This window comes from Dinoponera quadriceps, unplaced genomic scaffold, assembly GCF_001313825.1.
Source record: "Dinoponera quadriceps isolate SergipeBrazil2010 unplaced genomic scaffold, ASM131382v1 scaffold2346, whole genome shotgun sequence".
NCBI classification, from domain to species: domain Eukaryota; kingdom Metazoa; phylum Arthropoda; class Insecta; order Hymenoptera; family Formicidae; genus Dinoponera; species Dinoponera quadriceps.
The window spans coordinates 332,015-354,533 of record NW_014556388.1 but is presented as its reverse complement, the minus strand read 5'-3'; the positions used below and the strand labels follow the sequence as shown (position 1 = coordinate 354,533).

Sequence of the window (22,519 nt, the reverse complement as noted above, 5' to 3'; positions counted from 1 at the left end):
ATTAGAAATGGACAGAAATTTAAAAGTTACGGTCGTAGTGGTGTCAAGCGACGTCAGGTTATATATTAAAGACGTAAACATCGTAGAAAGCTACTTTCTCACTTGTGACTTTTGTGCGTCAAACAAAATTTACTGTTATTTTTTTGGCGAGAAACGTCCGTTTTGTTTCCGCTACAACAGGAAGAGCCATTAATAAATATTAATATTACATATACATGTATATATGTAATATTGTATTTATTTATTTATTTATTACTTATTATTGTCATGATGATAATACATGTCTCTCGGTTAATTAGGCCCACTCTTGGTTTTTAAGTTTTATTTTCTAATAATTCTAATCTTTTATATATATAAGGTAATAATATATATATATATATATATTTGTAAAAATATATTGAGTATGATATTTCATGACTGTTATTTTATTTTAGAGGATTTCCGAAGAACGCGGACAAAATTTGTTTAATTTTTTTAGTACAACAGAATTAACCCTTTAATCTAATTGCCGCGGGGGTATCGAAAATTAATAATCGAACGTATCGTGTTGCATGTAACAAAATATTATTTAATGGAATTATCAAAAAAAAAATCCGGTGAAAATCAAAGGGGCGATATGCAGTTATTTAAATCTGTTTTTATAACAAATTAGTGAGATTAATAGCGGCAAAGGGGGGAGGGGGAAGAAGGCCACGTTTAAAAGTAAATGTCGGCTCTGAGAGAAAGCAAATTACGCGCGATGTATTATGCATGATTCCAAGAGATCTCGCGAAGGAACGTTCCTGCGTGGTCGGCAACATCTCCTCGAAATATTTTAATCTCTAGAATATTTCCGACGGGGTCACGTGTAACATCTCACCCGTTCATTATGACACCTACTCGCCGCGCTGCGGAGATACGGGATTTGCAAGTTTATGCTCTCATTTATCTTGCTTCACCATTAACATGGTAACCGCTGCGCGGCATCCGCGACATTAGCCTCAAAATATGCACTTATTTACACGACGAGGAATGTGGTCGAAAGTAGCGGAGAATGATTGGTCGGCGAAATTTGAGGACAAGCGGATCAGCAAATAGTTAATCGCGCGTTTCGCTCACACGTGTCAACGTGGATCTGACTGATAACGTACGTGTGAACTTGCGGCGTCGAGAATTGCGAAATTAAATTAAAGACCCAATCGACATTCGACATCGCGATTACAAAGCCGGAGGGAGAAAAAGAAGCCGAACTCAATGGCCGCGTTCAGCAGAATGTTTAGTTTGTAACTGTTGGAAGTTTCCTGTGCTGACATTGGATTAGTCCTGTAGATCTAAAAGAATAATCCAATCTCAGCTCAGAAAACTTCCAACAGTTGCAAATTAAACGTTCTGTTGAACGTGGCCAATAACTGGCTCTACGATAGTACTCGCTATGCGTATGCCGCGAAATACTCTCTCGTTATCAAGCGAGGCCGCGAGCGGTGTGTACGATGATGCGCGGGATAATTTTGCGCGTCGCTGCTTCTGGATTCGGGATCAAGCGCTCTAGAATACGCGGGCGTATCGAGCGGCGAAATAAAAGCGATTCTGGAGCACAGCGAGAGGGTTGTGGATCGATGACGCTCGCCCGGGCTACCCCGGGAAAACAGATGGTAGCGATGGGGTAATGCTGTTCACGTGTTCCTCACGGGTGAACAAACCGACGTTGTATCATCTACTCCCACTAATCCGGAAGAGAACCAAATAAGACAGATAAATAAGTAAAGCAAGTAAATGAGGGAAATGAAGCAAAGCGCACTGAAAGAAAGATTACTACTCGATTACTCGACTATAATAAAATATAAATAGTACGGGCCAAGTGTCCGTGATTCTCGCGAAATAATTTGATTAGATGAAGCAAACGTGTGGCTCCAAGAATCAGGATTTAGTTGCTTGGACTCTATTTAGGTCATCAAGCTAAATTTTGGAAATGAATAGTGAATCTTGGTGATATTTGGTAACCATCTAAGATACGATCCGTAAGGAAAATTGCTTTAGCTAATTTTCTTTCTTCATTGTAGCGAAGAAATTTCATCATTCTACGTAGAAAGTAGCTGTTATCCTACTTTCAGCATATGGGAAACTTGAAACACATTTATGGGCCGCGCTTATTTTTCTCTTGGGAATTATTAGGAATGCCTATAAGTAATGTTGTTTTTTGATACTTATGCAAAATTTTATTTAACATTTAGTTCTTTCAAAACTTCATAATAAGCACACTAAATATCGATAAATTTAATTAATATATAAGTTATGTAATAATAGATCACGTCTACGAACAAGGTAGCAATGTTTATTCAATCTGAAAAAACGACATTACTTATGTGGGTAGCCCTGATATAATATTATTATTAATATCGATACACGCGCGTTAATACATGATCATCGGAGTAATTTGCGTGAATTTTGGCCGGAATTGTTGGTAATTTAGACAGGAATAATCGTCAACACGGGAACAACATGTGGCTCGCGAAGTCCCATCGACGAAAGCCGATCGTCGAGTCCGCGCTATCGGTCAGACCACGTGTCTGTAACCACTTGTTGGTAAAAGAATCCACTGGAGGCAGCCAACCGCTACTTCCACTGATAATGCCCATTGTACAGCGAGCACCATTTTTACCAGTAACTTATGAATAAATCATCAGATTGCGAAATTTACACTGAGAAGTCATTTGTCCGGGAAGTGACAAGATAATATATTTATGGTGGGAGCTGAAATTTGCACTGAAAGACTGACGATTATTTGCCCCGCGTCATTATGATTTGCCGCATCCTTGGGCCTCCAAGAGAAGCTTGACTGGCCGTGTGACGCAGTTGAATATATCACCGATGATGTCATGACGCTCTCTAACCTGCAACTGTCATGTTGCAGGAGGAGAAACAACGTGCCGGGGAATATAAATGCGCGAAGTCACGAAGTATCGCGAAGTACAGTCGGTCACTGGACGGTTGCCACGGTTTCTTTCTTTTGCATGTTCGGTACAAAAAATACGACGAAGCGATTGAAAGCCTATGATTTGCGCAGTAAATAGTCAGGTAGCTGTCAAAATTACATATACGCATGTAATTTTGACATATACATCTAATTTTGCGTATCTAATTTTGACAGCTGTCTGACCTATTGCGTCTGATCTGTTGCGTATGTTCGTGAATCATACAGTCCCTGGCCACATTATTAGACGCACTTTAATTTTTTAGTAGAATACAGGTTAGGAGGAAAAGAAAAGCTACTAAATTTATGTTTACTCGATTAGAATAATTTTCGGCGTCAATCAGCGCCTTTTACCTCTGCAACCTTCTAACGTGTCAAATCACTTGTTTTACCCATAATTTGTGTAAACAATATTAATATTTTTTACACGAAAATTCATTTTTCTGTTAGTAAACAAGAAATTTGAAGTTTCAAGTCACAAATAAACAAAAATAAAACTAAATTTCTGACACGCTCAAAACTCACGTCTGTTTTCGTTATTATCAACAATACAACTAGCACGGATTCATATTTATTCAAGGTCATTGTAACAGCCAAGTGAAATGACGTCATAAAAAATACATACTTTTATAGAATAATAATTCCTTGACATAATTCGATCGATAGATGAATCGTATTATAAAGTAAGTATTATTAAAAAACTGTATTATAAAACTGGTTCTCGGAAGACAATGAATTGTAAAAAATTAAGGTGCGTCTATTAATATGACCAGGGACTGTAGGTTCGCTTCGTCGTGTTTTTTGTGTGTTCTGAAGTATGTAAGAAAAAACTGTTGCAACCGTCCTGTGACCGACTGTACTCAATGATTTTTTCAGAATTTTCAAAATTTCCAGAATATTTTTCCACAGACTCGGAAGAGTAACGATTGTCGATTTGTCAGTCGCTTCGGAAATACATGATTCATGTATTTTCAAAGCGACTTCGTAAATTTATAGGGCGAAAGACGGATGTAATTATTTGCGCAACCCATGAATGTATAAATTCGTTATGTTCATATATATTCATTAAATTTACTATATTCAAATCATTAAATCTATTATATTCAAATCATTATATTCAAATTTCTATAAATGCAATACAACATGCTCACGTTGACGTGAATTAATCGTTTCGTAATTATTTCTTAAATCGCCGGTTTCGCATAAACACGTCTCTATAAGCGTCCAAAGTAAAAGAAAACATCCAACTACGCAAGAAACATTTGCATACATATTAAAAGTTCCTATAAATCTCGCGTACATTCGGCTTTAACGTCACATAGGTAGTCATTAGTGGCATTTACCGTCCTTCGCGCTGCCGGCCTTGGCCGGCGCTTAGGAAACTTTTCGAGAAAGATTAAAAGAGAGACGCTTATTATTTCTCCCTTTTTTTCCACCACAGACTGAAAGTTGAATTTGTCTGATCGTTTAATCATTTCTCTGTTTCTCGCTCGGTGTTTGGATGCAACTCAGACCTGTGTCGCGACGAGTCGAGTGCTTTCGGCGAACTTTGCCTCATCTCACAGTGCGACCACTCGAGGACTATGTAGAAAAAAAGTTCGTATCGCCAGCTTGAGAGGCTAATATGCCCTGATGCAATGTTCATGGCAATCTCGGTCGGGACGTAACCGCAGGACCGACAGCGTTACAGCCGCTCGGTTATCAGATATCAGCGGAAGCCACGTTCGCGCTGTTACGCGGAGCACCGTTGAAACCCGTTCGGGACCCGCGGGGCCCGACGACGGGCAAAAGGAGAAAAGTAGGCAGACTCATGTAGATCGGGTGAAGGTCAGGCTTGCCTTGGTCGCCATGGACGTCTTTCTCTCTTCGCGTACATTACGTGGCCGACTCGTATCCTCCCTCTTCCCTCTCCTGCTAATCGAGCACACGTGCCTGTGAGACAGTGATCTCTCGACGACATTTTCCAATCCGGTTTCTTCATTTCAATTGGTTAATTCCGATTGCTTCTGTGCAAAAGTCACTGGGATGTCCAACTGCTTTCACTCGTTTCAAAAAATTAGCCTTTAATTTAAGTCATCTTTATGACGAAATTTCATAAATTTCGTTATTTCTTCGGTTTTATTAATTGAATTAATGGTCGTTCGTAGTCTCGTTTAATTATACCGAAATTTGATTACACTCAGCTTTCCCGAAAATAAGAGAAACAGAAAGGAAATTTATAATCAATAACAGATACGTGGTTTTTTCACAAAGGTATTTCTAAAATATCTCCGTACGAGTATTCTTTCTCTTCGACAGATAGCGTGCTGAGAATACTTAAAGCTCGTCGATATTTTCCATGTCAATATGACATAACCCGATGGAAGGCCATAAATACTGAAGAAACGGCGACGCTGGCCGAGTAATTATAGTGTTTCCGCGCGCAATTTGCGGCGCGTGTATCGAGAGCGATATTACTTTCTCTCTCAAACGTAACCTTGACATTAAACGACCGTGTTCTACTAATCCGTAATCAAGCGTGAGAGAGTACCTCCGCTGGGCGCGTTAGTTCTCAAGGTACCGGCGATTATCGAAATCTCTGTTTGCCCGCCGTATTTTCGGGACCCCACGAAAAAATATCTCCCACGCGCGCGCACATCATAAACAAATATTCTGAGGTGTGTCAGGCTCGCGTCGCCCACCTTTCGAGATAAAATTCGCGGATCTTCGGTGTTTTCCCGAGATCTTCAAAGTTTCGCCGCTTCTAAAAATATAATACACGTAATTGATACGGTTAACCGATATAGATATAATAAAAACGAATGAACGATCGCGTTGCAGTCATGTTCCACCCTGAGAGAAAAATATAGTTATTTTTGGGGACAACAGTATCCCTTTTTTTTCTCATTTTAACCACAAAAGTCGAGAGAACTATTTTTCTAGTAAGTGTTGCTATAGTGTTAGCGACAATAATTTTATGTGCATGTTGCTATTACTATTTTTGTGGTTAAAATAAAAAAAAGGATACTGTTGTCCCCCGAAAATAATTATATTTTTCTCTCAGTACAGGTAGAAAATATCGACGATGTGGAAATGACGTCAAAATGATGAAGAAACGAACTTTATCGTAATTTCCTCGTCATTTTGACGGTTAAATTCGCACGCGACGAGATGCAGTTTCGTCGACACACGTTATAGTCGTCGTCGATCGCACATTGATCGAAAGAAAGAGAGGATCGCATTGGCGGAGGTCCGACCTGGCATCCTCTCCGGCCGGTGAGGTAATCTCTTAACGATCAGTGACGTCACCGTCTAAACTCGCCATGGGATACTTGTCGTTGGAAACGTCACGCACCGGCAAGTGTACGCTCGAGAGACCGGGTCTTTTAATTGCATAATTAGAATAACGAGTGACTCAACGCGATACGCGAGTCAACCGAGTTATTTTTAATATCGCCTTTAACATTAGCCGGTATTCCATAAGAGTCTCCGTCTGATTAATTATTAATTATTGAATTTATCTTCGTACGCGCGACGAAAATGCCGGATGGATCATCGCGGAAAAAAGAACCGACCGAATCGACTCTTCCACGAACACGTTGGAAAATTCATCACTCTTCTCTAGAAAAGTAACGAGTCAGACTGTAGCGTACAGTTTCCAGGTATTATCGGGATTGTTAGTTTTTATCGGAAACTTTGGTCTTAATTTGAATATTCTCGTAAGTTAAAAGACACGCTAATAAGCAGCTGCGAGAACTTTTCTCACCTGAAGAGAGGACTCTTCTTTCTTTTTCGCCGCAAAAATCGCGATTCGATTCGCTGTTTTTATACTAATAATATTTTATTTGGTTAAAAGATATTATTTCAAATAATAGCGCTCTTTCTGTTAAATAATAGAATTTTCTTGAATGAGACAATTTTTTTACTCAAACAAATAATTTATATATGTTGTTTCTATGAAACAAATTTTTGTCAAATAAATAGAAATATTAAATGTAGAGAAACCTTTTTCTCTGTGCGGACAGATAGATTAAAAATTCACATTTTTAAGGATTACAAAAGTCCGTGTACTTTTTTTCCCCCGGCTCGTATCTCCCTTCGTTTTTCTCCCTCTGATTTAAGCCTCGTCGCCGGAAATCAGCGCTCGCAAAGATCCGTTTCGGAGTCTCGCTTTACACAACAAAGATTCCCGGTCCGAGAATAGATCACTCCAACTACTGTCGGCTAGATGAAAGAGTAATAAAGAGGCCCGTCTCTCTGGACCTGTGGATTTTTATCGGTTCTTCCTCTCTCCTCATTCTCTTTCCCTCTTGTTTTCTTTTTCTCTCTTTAAGAGCGATCCTTACACGCCCAGGTTCTCAGAACTTGCAACCCTTCGATTCCCGCTGGAAGATTCCAGGACACGCTATGTATTTATGATGCGTAGACCGTGTATTTATTACGTCACCGAATCCGACTTTGATGCTCAACGTTCACGGCGAACGTACGGACAGTCGCTTGGTTTGTGCGACGACGACGAAATAAATCTTTATTGCTCTTCTGCGAACGATAAAATCTTTCGATTCCTCCAGAAATTATCGCAATGTATTTATTGCTCCAGAAATGACCCATACATTCGTTCAATTCTGGCGATTTCTTTTTTTATCGATTTGCAGAGTGAGTCATGAATATTGGGGCACGATCTGTTCTACTTGATTGCGATATAAATTCTGCGATATAAATCTGTAGATATATTACGTTTGGAGATATTTGTGCGATAGTACGCAGGTAGTAATTAATTATGAAAAATTATTAATGTTTAATTCGTGAATGTAAAATTACAGCTATATAACGAGTTTGACGATAAAGATAGATGATCTATTTGAATTGATAGACGCCGCGTTATTTTTCATTTTGTTATTGAAAAGAATATCTGGTTGTACAACATATATCGCGCTACAGCTATATTCATATTTACAGCTGTGTTACTCTCTCTCTCTCTCTCTCTCTCTCTCTCTTTTGACGGAGATTCACCTGTTGCTTTTATTTGAACATATGCGAGTCTGTAATATTGGAATCCGTTGCGCTGAATCATTGAGGTCGAATACCAATCGTACTGTCGACACATTCAGAAATAGTATCACGCGGTGTAACTTTTACACGTAATCCGATCTTAATGAATTTTTTAGCTGCTACATAGTTAATTCATTATTTTTTTCTTGACGTTACGAGATATTATCGAGAGCAAATGAGTAATCACGTCACGTTTTTATCGTTATTTTGCTGCTATGAAATTCGTGAAACAGATTTCAGGCGGTATTCTACAATAATAGTAGCTAACAACACTAACGAAAATGCCGCAAATTAATATCTCATAAAACATTATAAAATTGCATTCGTATTTGTCGATGTGTAACACTCACAGTAATTGGCTTACAAGTACAAATGATCGTGTCTAACTATCAACAGTCATTCTCTATGAAGATCTATAGCGTTGGAAACAAACACGTCCATTACCTAGTATCACGAGGAATGCAATTGGCTTGTCCAGTTTTATTGCTCATTAAAATGCGACACTGGCGAGCGAGTCACTATACGCGGATGCAATACGAAAATACGCGATTTGTTTCAATCTTGATTCTCTCGCATGACCGTTTAGCTTCGTTAACGAAAATTGCAAACTTTTATTAACGTTTGTTTAGCCATAATTCTTGCTTGTCCATCAAGTCGGAACGAGTTTTTAACAAACGAATCCAACAAAATAGACAATGTCAGGAGCCCACCTGTGTTTCCTTTAAATTATTATTTTTTGAATATTATTCTTAAGAACTTGACTGTTTTTAACGGAAAATTTGTAATTAAAAAATTTTTTTTATTTGTACAATTTGTTTTTGTTTGATGATATTTGGGATATTCGTAGAGATATATTGCAATGTGGCTTAATTGAAGTTAAGTTAAATTGTTTTTTCTTTTATTTTATTAAATGTGTTTGAAAAAAAAAACAAAAAATTGAATTTTTATTTTGTAAAGAATTTTATTGTATTAATATATATAAGTGTGATGCTTAAATTTTTATCTAAAAAATGTGTGTCTCACGTTAAGTTTGAGCACGTCGTTTGCTGAAACTTTCTCCGCCGCTTGTCTGTGCAGTTACGAGTGCGCTTCACATCGCGGTCAAGCGAATTGCGACTCGAAGGAGAGGCTCGACAATGGGTATCCATTCCGGCTGTTCAAACAAAAGGGTAGCATTTCAGGTTTCTCCACCGTTTTTTCACGCGTGTTACCTACGCCGTCACGCAGGAAACACGTTACAAGGTGCGAAGGCTCGTGACCGAACATTGCCGCTGCTCTTTGTGCAATCGTAAATTTACTTGCAGACTCATATCAATGATTTATTAACAGTTACATTTGGAAAACTCTAGTATACAATATTTATTTTTCACTACTCTCATTATTATTAGCGCATTTGGTTATTCTTACGGCAGAAAATACGAATAATACAGTATATGTTGAAACCAGAATAAAGATATCGAGATAACATCATCGGTCGTTGTCGTCGGAGAAAATATCAGAGAGATCTTTCATAATAAATCGCGCCTCTAATGATATCCAGATTGTTCGTCACGAGCAAGACTATTACGTGGGTGGAGGACCGCGTGAACGCTCGAGAATCTCGGAAGCCCGTCTCGCAGGCGTCACAGAGGGTGAATTAGCTGGCGCTTAGCCGGTTCGCGGCGTGTCACGGCATTAACTACGTTTTTGCTGACATCACTTGGTAGCTCTCAGTAATTGCTGAAAATAGCCCGGATGAATCGTCATACAGTGGCGATTCCCCGTCACACGAACAACACCTCGTCAACGGTGAGACAATGTCGAATGCCGTCGGGCGCCAGAAATATCAGCGGCGACTCGCCTCCGACTAAATTCGCGCGACCGAGTGCATCGTCGTCTTTAATCTTGAGAGATCTACCGCAGCGTGCCCGACTCTTTTTTTATTCCACCGGAGGATACGTCAAGGAGACGGCGCGCGGAAAAAGAATGCTCGCGATGGTTGTGGTTCTGATAAAACGTGGTTTCTCTTACAGTAGAAAAATTTATGCGAGAAAATTGCTCGTGTGTCTCATAAATGTCTCAAATGAAACGCCGTGAAACTTCCCTCCCTTAATAACGCAGAGATACATAAAAACGGATTGAAATTTTATTTTTAACGTTACAAAAAATTCTGTCAATTATTTCATAATTTTATAATTTCATTGAGATTATATTGAGATTTAGTAATTAATTATAATTGTTAAGCAGACATATAATTGTATGTGTGTATGAGAGAGAGGAAGAGAGAGAGAGAGAGAGAGAGAGAGAGAGAGAAATTTTCCTACTAATATAATTAATACATAATTGTGAAATTTTCCAATGTTATACTTTTATATTTTTATCTATGCGTTACAATTATTCCGGTTCTAAAGCTTAATATCTCTATTATTACCGTCGTAGTAAATTAAAATTTTCCATTATATACAACTTTGATTAACAGATAAGAAGACAAGTACTCATTGCGTAAATGCTTTCATTGCGCGTGGTCGTGTATCAATAAAGATTTGCTTACACATTCGCTACTTAAACTGATATTGAGTATTGGCTTTTAAGATTAACGAGATAGATCTTGAAAATTAAAATTGACTATTGAGAGTCGATCGAGTCGATTATTCTCCTCGGCTGAAAGTTTTCGCATTCTCGAAATATTAATCGCTTATACTTTATATAACGCGTCTAACGATTTATTCTAACAAAACGGTTGCGTGCCAGCAATAATCGTTATTGATACCATTCCCGCGGAAAATTCGAAGGACCCGCAGGTATTTACGATCGTCTGGCGATCGCTCAACGTGTGAATCACCGCGTCGCGGATATCTATTAGCACTTTCGTTGCGCAAACACTTGCGCATCGAGGAGGATTTCATTAACGTCGCTTGAAGATATGCATTGTGAAAGAATACGTCAGCTCGATTCCATAAGCGCGACGCGGACAAATATTTTTATAATAACGCCCACTCGCCCTTACTCACGTTAGATACTTGAGCGATGAGCGATCTTGGGATGAACAATGAAGCTTTGCGCAACAGGAAGGGCAAATTAGCGGAATCTTTTTGCGAAAGGAAGTACCTTACTCACTCGTGAATAAGAAATTGCATCGCGATGTACTTTCACGAATTATTAAAACGAAATGTATTTAAAAGGCTGGGAAGAACACCACATTTACAAATGCACATATGAGAGAATTACGTCATATAATGCACGTGTAAATAATTGCCTATAAATTTTCTCCTTTTTCTCTTTTCTTTAATTTTATAGAATCCAAATGGATTGTCATCATATAATATCATCTTTATCTACCATTATATTACATGATATATATTATATATTATTATCGTAATTAATGCTATACAATTAACACTATATACCATAATTAAATACAATCATAATATTATAATATTTAACACGTCGTATTATTGCGTATTATCAATGGATCTCGACAATCTCTCGTTAAACTGGCATTGAAAACGTTTGCATGAAATGCAGAATCAGAAAAGGTTCATAAACACGGCGCTTTTGAGTCGCGGCCAATATTTCGACATGGTCTACCCAATACGATTTAGAAGCGGGGTTCTGCGAGAGATTAATTCTTATCCCTGTGAACGGGGAAATTGCTGATTCTGACAGGCGGCTGTTCACAATGTTGCAATTTATTGCTAATAATGTTGCAGCAAGAACGATATATATTCGTTGCATTTTCGCGAACTTCTTCGACAAACACTTTTAGCGGATAATTTAGAATTTCTTCGTGAAAATTAATCTCGAAGAATATTACGTGTATGACAAACGTGTTTCATTTTTTTCCTAGTATCTGGGCTATTCGCACACAATTTCTGAATAACTCAACTTCTCTTCCTAATTATTAAATGGTGCTAAATCGGTAATTAAAAGAAATCGATAAATTTCTCTTTTGATTAATCTCTCTTTCCTCTTTAATTCCGCAGATTCTTCGGACATCGTAGATTGCAAATTGAAGTTGATCCTCGGCCTAATATGGACTCTGATCCTGCACTACTCGATCTCCATGCCCATGTGGGACGGCGACGACGGCGAAGACAAGGGTGCCACGCCGAAGCAGAGACTAATGCATTGGATTCAGTCGAAAGTGCCGGATCTGCCGATCACAAACTTCACTTCCGACTGGAACGACGGCCGTGCGGTGGGCGCTCTCGTCGATGCAGTTGCACCTGGTCTCTGCCCGGATTGGCAGGATTGGAACCCCAAGGATGCGGTCCAGAACGCGTCCGAAGCTATGGGCCTTGCTGACGATTGGCTCAATATTCCTCAGGTACGTTGTGAAACAAATTTTAATTTTGAAATTTATTGGATATAGCAAATTCGCAAAAGTATGTTACATCTTTGTATAAATTAAGCAATTTAATTCTCGAGTCGATTATGGTTTCATTAGTTATCTTAATTATTTTTAATATTATTCGATTTGATTGATTATGCCTTAATTTGAAATTACGCGGAGACACGATGAATTAATATCAACACGTGGCTTGGAACGTGTATCGTTCTCGGTACACGCTAAATTCGATCTCAACTGATTGACAACTGATATTTCTGTCATTAAGAGACAAACTAAGCAGAAAAAAAAATGTATCAACAAAGGGTTAATATTTTGAAATTATCATTTTAATATTGATGGTGTCGATATTGTGAAACGCGCTTTATCAGAACTAAGAGAAAGAAAATATAGAATAAGATGTTGAAATTGATTCTCTTTGATTCTCTTTAAAATCTTATATTGAACGATAATTTTTTAATCATACTTTTTGCAGCTCATCAAACCCGAAGAGATGGTTAATCCAAACATCGACGAGATGTCAATGATGACGTACTTGTCTCAATATCCCAATGCGAAATTGAAATCAGGTGCTCCTCTGCGCCCCCGCACGAACCCGAACAGGTAAGCACGCTTCGAGCCGATTGTTTAAACATCATTTTAAAATGTTATCGCGAGAATGTGTTTCATACCTTTTGCCGAGCACTTCTGTTCAAGGAAGTTGGAAAACATTCGATAGCACTTGAACGAGCGAGCGTTTCATTTGTTATACGATACATATTTTTCGCGTTAAGATTTTTTCTATACGTCTAATTAACTTTTTTCTCAGTCATCGATCTCTGGAATATATTTTAAATAAAAATAATCAAGCATTTTTATGTAAAAAATCGTTAAACGATTTTTTTCAATTTTTGTCCCGTCACTTTTATTTACTTTTTTGTAAAGAATTTATTATTTTTCACTCCGACCATTTCGTGTGATTTTCATTTAAAGTTCACGTACCGCCGTGAAAAATCTCGTGCTATGTTACGAAAAAAAAGGAAAAAAAAACGACCGTTTTCCTTCGTATTTCGCTGAGCGATACGCGGAGTAGAAGTGTGTGAGAGACGCGTTTAGATTCCTGGTATGGGTTACTATTGGTCTAATTAATCAATTTATTTCATTTCTCGGTCGCAGCATCCCCCCGCCGCGGTAAGTCGCGCAATGATCATGTTTTGACGTATAACGGTTTTTCCGCAATTAATGTCCGCTGCCTTGGCCGTAGCATTTGAGAGATCCACCTCTTAACCCCGTGCCACCCGGCACTCCTAATCGCTCCTTTGTACATATACGTGTACATGAACGCCTGATAGAGAGTAAATGAGCCAGAGTAGTTGCGGCGGCTGTGACGAATTCACGAATTGCGAATTTGTCGCGGAGGGTACGACGGTGTTTGATCGCGTAACTGCATTTTATTCTCCATCTCTATAAGCGCGTAATATTCCCAGAATATTATATGAATATAATTCAATATTAAAATAATATTTTTATAATATTCTAAGAATGTTATATAATATTTTATAATATTATTTTTTAAATATTATTAGAGGTGGATATATAACCATCTATTAATATTTCAGAAATATTATTTAATATTAAATAATATTACTAGAATATTATTAGAATATTATGTCTAATATTCTAAGAATATGACTAGAATATTATTTAATATTAAATAATGTGTAATATTAAATAATATATAATATATAATATTACGCGCTTATAGGGATTTTTCGTGTCCCTTTTTTGCGGACGGACACATAGATAGATCCTTTTTTCTCTTCTTTTTCTACGTAATACCATTAATTACTTTCTCTGTACATATATATACGTGTACAACCGCGAAAGTTTCGCGAGAAGCGGAACAATTGGAACTAACTGAATAGCGAGTGGCCGCGAGTTTGCAGAGAGTCGCGCTTGCAAATTTATTTAGAGAGAAATCGGCGGATCGCGCAATTACCGTAGGCACAAAGCAACGCTTGTAACCGTCTGGCAAACTTGGATTTATTTAACGTATTGATGTAACAACACTGTGCGGCCGCCGGCCTGGGCTCGCCGAGTCGCCTTTTTCTCACACCGTTTTCCTGCTCAGAGTGCGCGCTTACGGTCCCGGTATAGAACCGAGCGGCCCGATTGTCGGCGCGCCGGCTAACTTCACCGTGGAGACCTTCTCGGCTGGCAAAGGCAACGTCGACGTCACCGTCGATGACCCTAAAGGGAACAAGCTACCGGTAAGGAGCAATAAGTATGCTATGATATTTCGTTTAATTATGTATGTGTCTTCTGCGCATTATATATTTATGCACGAAAATCAGAGAACAATTGTACAAAGATCTAAGCTCGAGTTTTAGATTTTTCGTTGATCTTGAGACGAGAATTTTGCGAGTGATTAAACTCAGACGGAATTTTACGAAATTCATAGCAATTGAAATGATTGGAAAGCTAAAAATAGCGAAATTAATTACCTTATAAGCGTCTGATATTCCTAGAATATTATATAAATATTATTAAATTTTTAAAATAATTCTTATAATATTCTAAGAATGTTATGTAATATTTTTTAATATCATAGGAATGTTCTATTGATATTATATGTCCACTTCACATAATATTTTTGGCATATTATAAAAATGTCCTTAGAGTATTAAAAAAATAATAATAATATAGAAAAAAATATATTTAATTAAAATATATTTATGTATTATATATATATATAGAGAGAGAATATTTAAAATATATATAATATTACAATAACATTAAATAATATCATTTTTTTAATATTATTAGGAATGGACATATAACCATCTATTAATATTCCAGAAATATTACTTAATATTAAATAATATTACGCGCATATAGAATGGGACTTAATGGGTTTCGTAAATCCCGAATTTGAAGAAAATTCGGAGAATCTCGTGAAAGTTATAATTAATAATTAAATATAATGAAGACAATAGACTTGTTAAAAATAAGAAACCTTCTTTAGTCGATTTGAATTAAGAGATTTACTTCAATAATATATTTCATTTTGCTCATGATCAATGTCATTCAATTGACTTACTGTTGAATGTTGAGTGATTCTTTAAAAATTTGTCATAATTGGAACGTGTTTACAAAGTTCTCCGCAAGCCAGTCGGGGCAACCTGTGTGCCGTTTTAATATCCAGTGAATATGTGTACGTGCTAATGGCGCCTATTGTCATGACGGAAGTCGAGAGATACTTATCGCCCGGTCCGAGTAATTACGCCACAAAGAACGTGAACACGTATGACGTAACAGTTATTTGTGTAGTGCGCGCGCGACGATTGCGTATCATCTCGATAGACAGGCACTTTAAGAGACGTGCCGCAAGTTGAATGAACGTCGACGTCGGCTATTTCTCGTGTCTGATAGCTTATCTTGTCGTCGTACGCGCGCGTACGTATCCTGAAGATACGACTGTACTTTCAAGGTCGATGTCAGATTCAACAAGGACAGGAATCTGACCTACTCGGTGTCGTACACGCCGAGGACAGAGGGCCCACACAAGATAAAGGTGCTCTTCGCCGGCAGAGAGATCCCGAAGAGTCCGTACACCGTCAACGTCGAGGGCCACGCCGGTGACTCGAGTAAGGTCACTGCAAGCGGACCTGGCCTGCAGCCGGAAGGCGTCGTGATCAACAGACCCACCTTTTTCGACATCTTCACGAAGGACGCCGGCCGCGGTGTGCCGGAGGTCATCATCTTAGACCCGCAGGTAGAAGTCAAACTCTATGTGCTTTTGAAGAGACTATATGAAAGAAAATCAATATCAATTCAAGATTCATATTCTCGCATGTAAACAAGAGTATATGATCTTTTGTGAAGACAAAACTTCCTCCTATATGAAAAAATTCTACGTAGAATTTCACTGAAAATATATTCATGTTATTCAAGAATGATTTTCATAAATTGAGAGGAAAAAATATTGGATAGGAAGAACGATATCTGCAAACGAAGGGTTGTATCAGTTTGAAAATATCGTATTTTTTTCCTCTCAATTTATGAAGATTATTCTTGTATAACGAGAATATAATATTTTTAGTGGAATTATGAAGAATTTCTCCGTTTATATAAGAGCAAGTTTTATTTTCGTACAAGATTATATACGATTGCTTATATATGAGAATATGAGTTTTGAATTATTGATGAATTAATTTTTGTCCGTGTTTTCATTTAACCTTCGATATACGCAGGGCGGCAAAGCCACGGTACCGGTGAAGCTACGCCAGACGTCACCAGACGTCTGGAGATGCGAGTATGTGTCGCCAGTGACGGGACTGCACTCCGTCAACATCTTCTTCGCCGGTAAGCTCATACCCGGGAACCCGATCGGCGTCAACATCGCGCCGGTTTCCGACGCGAAGAAATGCAGGGCGTACGGACGCGGTTTGCTGCCCACCGGCGTTCGTGTCCAAGACGTCGCCGATTTTGTCGTCCTCACCAAGGACGCCGGTGAGGGCGTGCCAGATATTCGCGTGATCGGACCGGGAGGTGTCAATCGGCCTGTGCAGTAAGTTCTCACCTTATTCTCCTAGATTTCCGATAATTCTCGCCGAGTCATTATTTCTTTCTCATAGTTCTTTATGTTTCTCGGCTCATGAAATTTATATATCCGCAATTTTTATTTACAATTTTTTTCATAATTAATAGTAATTTATTCAAACTAGATAATTATTCTTCATTCAATTCGGAATGACTTCTGCAAAACTTTGCTTTAGCAACATTTTAATCGGAATTCTCGAAGATTAGAATAGCACTTGATGTTAGATACAGGAAAATTGTGTGAAAAAAAATTGCGTGTGAGTGTCTGTAAAAATCGGTAGATGAAGAAATAGGAGCTGATGGATGTCTCGTTTTAAATTCAATCGTCGGTGGGAGCAATGCAATATCATTGGGCGCGCGTTTGATTGTTGCAGGATGTCCAAGGTCGACACTACGACTTACAAATGTCACTACACGCCGGCCAAGGAAGGCCGCCACGTGGTGATGATTACTTACGGCGGCAAGGAGATCCCCAAGTCACCGTTCGAGGTCAACGTCGGTCCTTACAAGGAGTCCACTATCAGAGCCTTCGGGCCGGGCCTGCACGGCGGTATGGTCGGCCATCCGGCGAAATTCACGGTGGACACGAACGGTGAGACCGGTGCCCTCGGCTTCTCTATCGAGGGCCCGTCTAAGGCGAAGATAGACTGCCACGACAACGGTGACGGGACTGCCAATGTCTCCTATCTGCCCACCGCGCCGGGTCAGTACGCCATTCACATCCTCTGTGACAACGAAGACATCCCCAAGTCGCCTTACATCGCTAACATCTCACCGAAAGCCGACTTCGATCCGGATAAGGTAAAGTTTTACCATTGTTCACCCGCGCGACATTTTCCTTTCTGTCTTACAACGCTATCCACAGAGAGAGACAGCAAGGTGTTCTATCGCGTTTTTTCATCGATTGGTTGCCACGGCGAGTGTCTTTCCGGAATCGAAAGCCACACCGGCATCATGAATAAATTGTCTTATCGCACGTGTCGCCACGATTTTCGGACCGACCTTCTTATTCTGGCGGCGGAACCGGTAGATTAATTCACGGCTCGGCCGAGGATGTCGTTCGACCACATTTTAATCAATCTATTATTCATTAGTGACGGAAAGCTATACATTTTTTCACGATTGGTCAATTTGAGATTTTTCCCTCTTTCGGAAAAAATTACTTCGCCTGTAGGTCGTTGTATAAATACCGGAAAAATCTAACTATTTTGGTTACAACGAATCGAAACGTCGCGCTCGCCGTGTACGACCGATAATTACCTAACACACGTGCGCTCGTTGTAACTATCTCTTTCAAAAATCACGTGAAATCGATTCACCTTCGAACGACGACGACGATGATTGGATAACAAGAAGAGTTAATTAGGTTCGATATTTGTTACTTACGCTCAATCGAACGATAAACCTGATAAACAGTTTAAGATAGGACGGACTATAAAATCAATTTCGGCAGAATAATCGGATCATTGTTCTTCCATCAATAAGTTTAGCACGGTCACCACGGTCACTACTCTCGTTCTATCGTTTCATCGAGCATCATCATCATGTCATCGTGTAATAATTCGAATCGTCATAAACAAAAAAAATCTAAAATTATTACAAGAGGAGTCCGATATAATGTTGGAGCTCGACGATACAATCAAACAAGGCGTAAAAATTGCATTAAAAAAATTTCAAAGTGCTGTGATAAAACGTGCGAGACTAACGCTTAAAAATCAATTGGAAAAATCAATAGGAGAAGTAAATCTTAAAGTTGAAATCAAAGATGATGGTAACAATGGTAGCGACAGTGATGGTAGCGGCAGTGGTCATTGCGGTGTTTGCGACTATTGCGCTAGTCGCAGTGGTGAAAAAGATTGTAAAGATGACAGCGGCAGTGGCAGCAATAGCGAGAAAGAAATAAAAAAAAGAAGAAAAAGAACATACAGTCCACCGACTACATCATCGGTCCTTATACCTTCTAATAAAAAAATTATCAGTGTAGAATCGGCACTGCCAACGCCAGTGTCAAAACCCGTAGTACATATAGCATCGATAAAAAACGACTCGAATCTTGGATCCACCACCGCTACATTGTCGGAAGCTGAAGCTGTAACTACATTACCAGAACAAAGCACTTTTGGTTCACTTGTAAAAGATGAGCTTGCTGACACGGAAAATCATCAACAACAAGACATAATAACAAGTATTAACGAACTTGATGTACCTTTTTTCACATTTTAATTTTTTTCTTTTCACATTTTAAAATTATTCTTTTACAGTTGGAATTATTCTTTTACAGTTGAAATTATTCTTTTATAGAACATTTTCTTCCGAACGAACTGTCGGAAAAAGATAAAGCTATAAACGATGTCGTGAATAATATTCCGGAGCAGCAAGAGAATGATTTGTACGCTAGTAAAACGATTGATTCGGTTCCAGAATTCGTGAACATGAATTGTAAAAAAGACAATAGATTAAAACATTCTTTTTTGATTCCGTCAAGATTATTAAATATTCTCGATAGAAAACGTGAACAACTCGAAGGAAAAATATCTTATCTCTCGATGAAAACATGCACCGTATGTTACTTTTCAGTAAATTAAAAAGATATCGAAGTTTACGGTTTTCCGGAACAATCGAGATTTCCATTGGCAACAAAATATATATTTAAGACTCATATGCGAAATAATCTTGACTGTCATTGGGCAAATATTGTTATATGCTGTGTCCCGCCACAGTATAATATCTTAAATGCGAATAGTTCTAATTCTGAAATCTTTTTTGATGAATTATTAAAAAAAAATGAAATTCGCAAAAGTTGATAGAAAAGAACATGGTCTAACAAATAAACTAGCAGAAATAGTTCGCGATCAAGACATAATAGTATACGTTCAAGACGAAGTATTCACTATAATGAAAAAATTCCAAACCGTATTTAAAATCGATAAGGCGTATTTGTCAGCACGGCCCGATACCTGGAAGATTTTTCTGAAAACTGAAAAAAAAAATCGCGCGACAGAGCCATGCGGTGATGTAATCACCGATCTTCCGGAACTTACTGCGATAATTCAAAATGAATTCCATAGTAAGATAAGAAGACACGTTTACTACGATATATTTGCTTATAATTTGTTTGCGAAAATTACATATACCGATTTCGACGAATGTTCTTTAAAAAATGTTACATTTCTAAAATTAATTAGGGAAGATTCTCCTTTAAGCGTAATTTAAACGGAGTGTTAGTATTAAGTAATAGTAATAAAGTATATATTTGTATAATAAAAATATGTGGAAATAAGCGTAATAAAAAATAAATCGAATGTAATGTACAAAAATATTTTATTCAACCACTATTTCCCTTCGGCATCCGGTGATAGGTTAATCGCACAATTGTGGCAATTGGTATGATCGTTCTGAACGCATCTTCGTTAAATTAAAAAATGAAATTCTCGTGTAGTTACTATTCTGAGATCCATTCGATGCACCGTAGATTACGATTCGCCCTATAGATATTAATTGAGGATGAATGAAATTAAAGAAAATATCTTACGATCGGTTTTATATATCTCGTGTACATGTAACGTCGCGTTAAGATTTACAGCCGAGCTTCTTTATGTTCGTATAATTGTTATATAGAGAATGTCTCAGGTTTTCCGCACTTTTTTTTCACGTAATTTCGTAATTTTTTTACGTAAATTCTGCGGGAGAAAGATATGTAGACGGATGTTATAGAAAATGAGATTATCGATTCTAAGCTAAAATCTAAGCTAAAGCCTAATCGCTCAAATAAAATAATATATAAAATAATATGTCGTTCTTGCTAATTTAATTAATTTAATTTTTGAACGATAAGAAGGAAATGTTGAAATTGGATGTGTGCTTTTTGCAGGTTGAAGTTCATGGGCCAGGAATTCAGCCAGAAGGCGTTGCTAAAGACAAGCCGACGCACTTCACAGTAGACGCGAAAAAAGCTGGTCAGGCGGCTTTGGAAGTTGCCATTCAGGATGCCTATGGCAGAGAGGTTCCGCTCCGATTAGACGACAAGCGGGATGGAACTGTTCAAGCACACTATACACCTACATCCAGTTCGCAGCATGTCGTGATGGTACGACCGGAATCTAGATTTCTGAAGCCCCCGGGCGTTAAATCATGTTGTTTGCTTATACGCTCGTGAAACGAAAGATATTTCTAAGTCGGAATAAAAATATTACAAAGATACGAATTGTTCAATTGAAATTTGTTCAATTGAAAAAATTTGTCAAGTTGATTTAACGATTTTCGCACAAACGTTTTTCTCTTCAGGTGAACTACGGCGGAGTGGCCACGAAGAACTCCCCGTACAGGGTCAAGATAGCCTCGCCCTTGAACCCCTCTATGGTTTCCGCGTTCGGTCCTGGCCTCGAGAAGGGCGTGAAGTCGAACACCCCGACGCATTTTAACGTCGACTGTCGCGAGGCTGGACCCGGCAAACTGGATGTTAATCTACTCAGTCCGGAAGGCCGCGAACTTCCGATTTCGCTGACGGATAACGAGGACGGCACGTACACCGTGGATTACATGCCGCCTCAACCGGGCAACTACACGGTGAATCTCAACTACGGCGGTCTCAAGGTACCCCAGTGTCCCATTAAGGTCAACGTTCAGCCTCACGTGGATGTATCCAAGGTCAAAGTGGACGGTTTGGAACCAAGTGAGTACGATCTCTACTCCCACTTCCTTAGATGCGCAATGCTCCTCGCGAAATCTGATTATAACGCGTTCCATCTTCTCGATAATTAAGCGATTTATTTTCTAAATATATAATTGAATCATGACCTTTTATTATGCGGACTGTCATGCTTCATAAAGTTGTTTCTTTCAGCATGAAATTGTGTGTTGTCCAAAGTCATACAGTAAACTGGACGACTCTGACAATGATGAATTATTATTGCATAATTAATCAATACTTAAGAAGTTGTCTTACTTTTTTAATTTTAATTTTGGGAAGTTTCCTTGCAAATATTTTCTCGCAATTGGGAACTATCCGTCGTTACAAGAGAGGGCCCAGATTATTAAATGAAATAACCCTCTCCCTCCTTCTCTCTCTCGCACACACGAGGCAAATTTTTCGAACGATATTACGGACGTAATCAGAGTAGAATTAATGAGCGCGGTTATTTTCACGGCTAAAGCAGAATTCGCGCTTGAGTGCATTGGCGGCGTATTAGCCCGAAAATAAATCGCGTCGAAGTTGAACGAGCGCGTGCACGGAAACGATTCTCGTTTCCGGTGATCATTGGGAACATCATTCTCGTCTCCCCGCGGCGTACGGCCGATATTCTTTTCGGGGGTAACCTCGCAGCATCGAGCGCCGCATCCACGACGGCGCGTATCTAGCCTAGATTTTCGAAATACGCGCTGCCAAGGTCTTCCCGCGGACAGACGGTCCGCTGGAGCGCGAGCCGATGGTTTAATTATAGCGGCGCTCGCGAATTCCTCACGGTTGACACACACAGTTTCGCGTTTCGTCTAAAAATATTGCACTTCGGTGGCTCCACGCGTTGCGTCCTGCGCGTAACTTTGCCTGGAACTTCAACGGAGAAGCGCAGCGGCTCCATCGGCACGTTCGATGTTGGAAATAAAATTCACAACGTACGACGGGCCCTTTC

At 38.9% G+C, this 22,519-nt stretch overlaps 1 protein-coding gene across 6 annotated transcripts in view; it reads left to right on the top strand.

Moving 5' to 3' along the window:
* Positions 1-22,519, top strand: part of LOC106747268 (filamin-A) — a 63,804-nt gene that overhangs the window by 5,746 nt on the left and 35,539 nt on the right. For 4 of the 6 annotated variants that reach the window (XM_014624631.1, XM_014624629.1, XM_014624630.1 and 1 more), the window contains exons 4-12: positions 11,944-12,287; positions 12,784-12,911; positions 13,464-13,478; positions 14,419-14,557; positions 15,778-16,062; positions 16,541-16,857; positions 17,264-17,690; positions 20,761-20,976; positions 21,174-21,561. In XM_014624631.1, the coding sequence (XP_014480117.1) occupies positions 11,944-12,287; positions 12,784-12,911; positions 13,464-13,478; positions 14,419-14,557; positions 15,778-16,062; positions 16,541-16,857; positions 17,264-17,690; positions 20,761-20,976; positions 21,174-21,561 (2,259 nt within the window). The remainder of the gene's footprint in view (positions 1-11,943; positions 12,288-12,783; positions 12,912-13,463; positions 13,479-14,418; positions 14,558-15,777; positions 16,063-16,540; positions 16,858-17,263; positions 17,691-20,760; positions 20,977-21,173; positions 21,562-22,519) is intronic. The other 2 variants (XM_014624632.1, XM_014624634.1) reach the window with 1 other exon arrangement.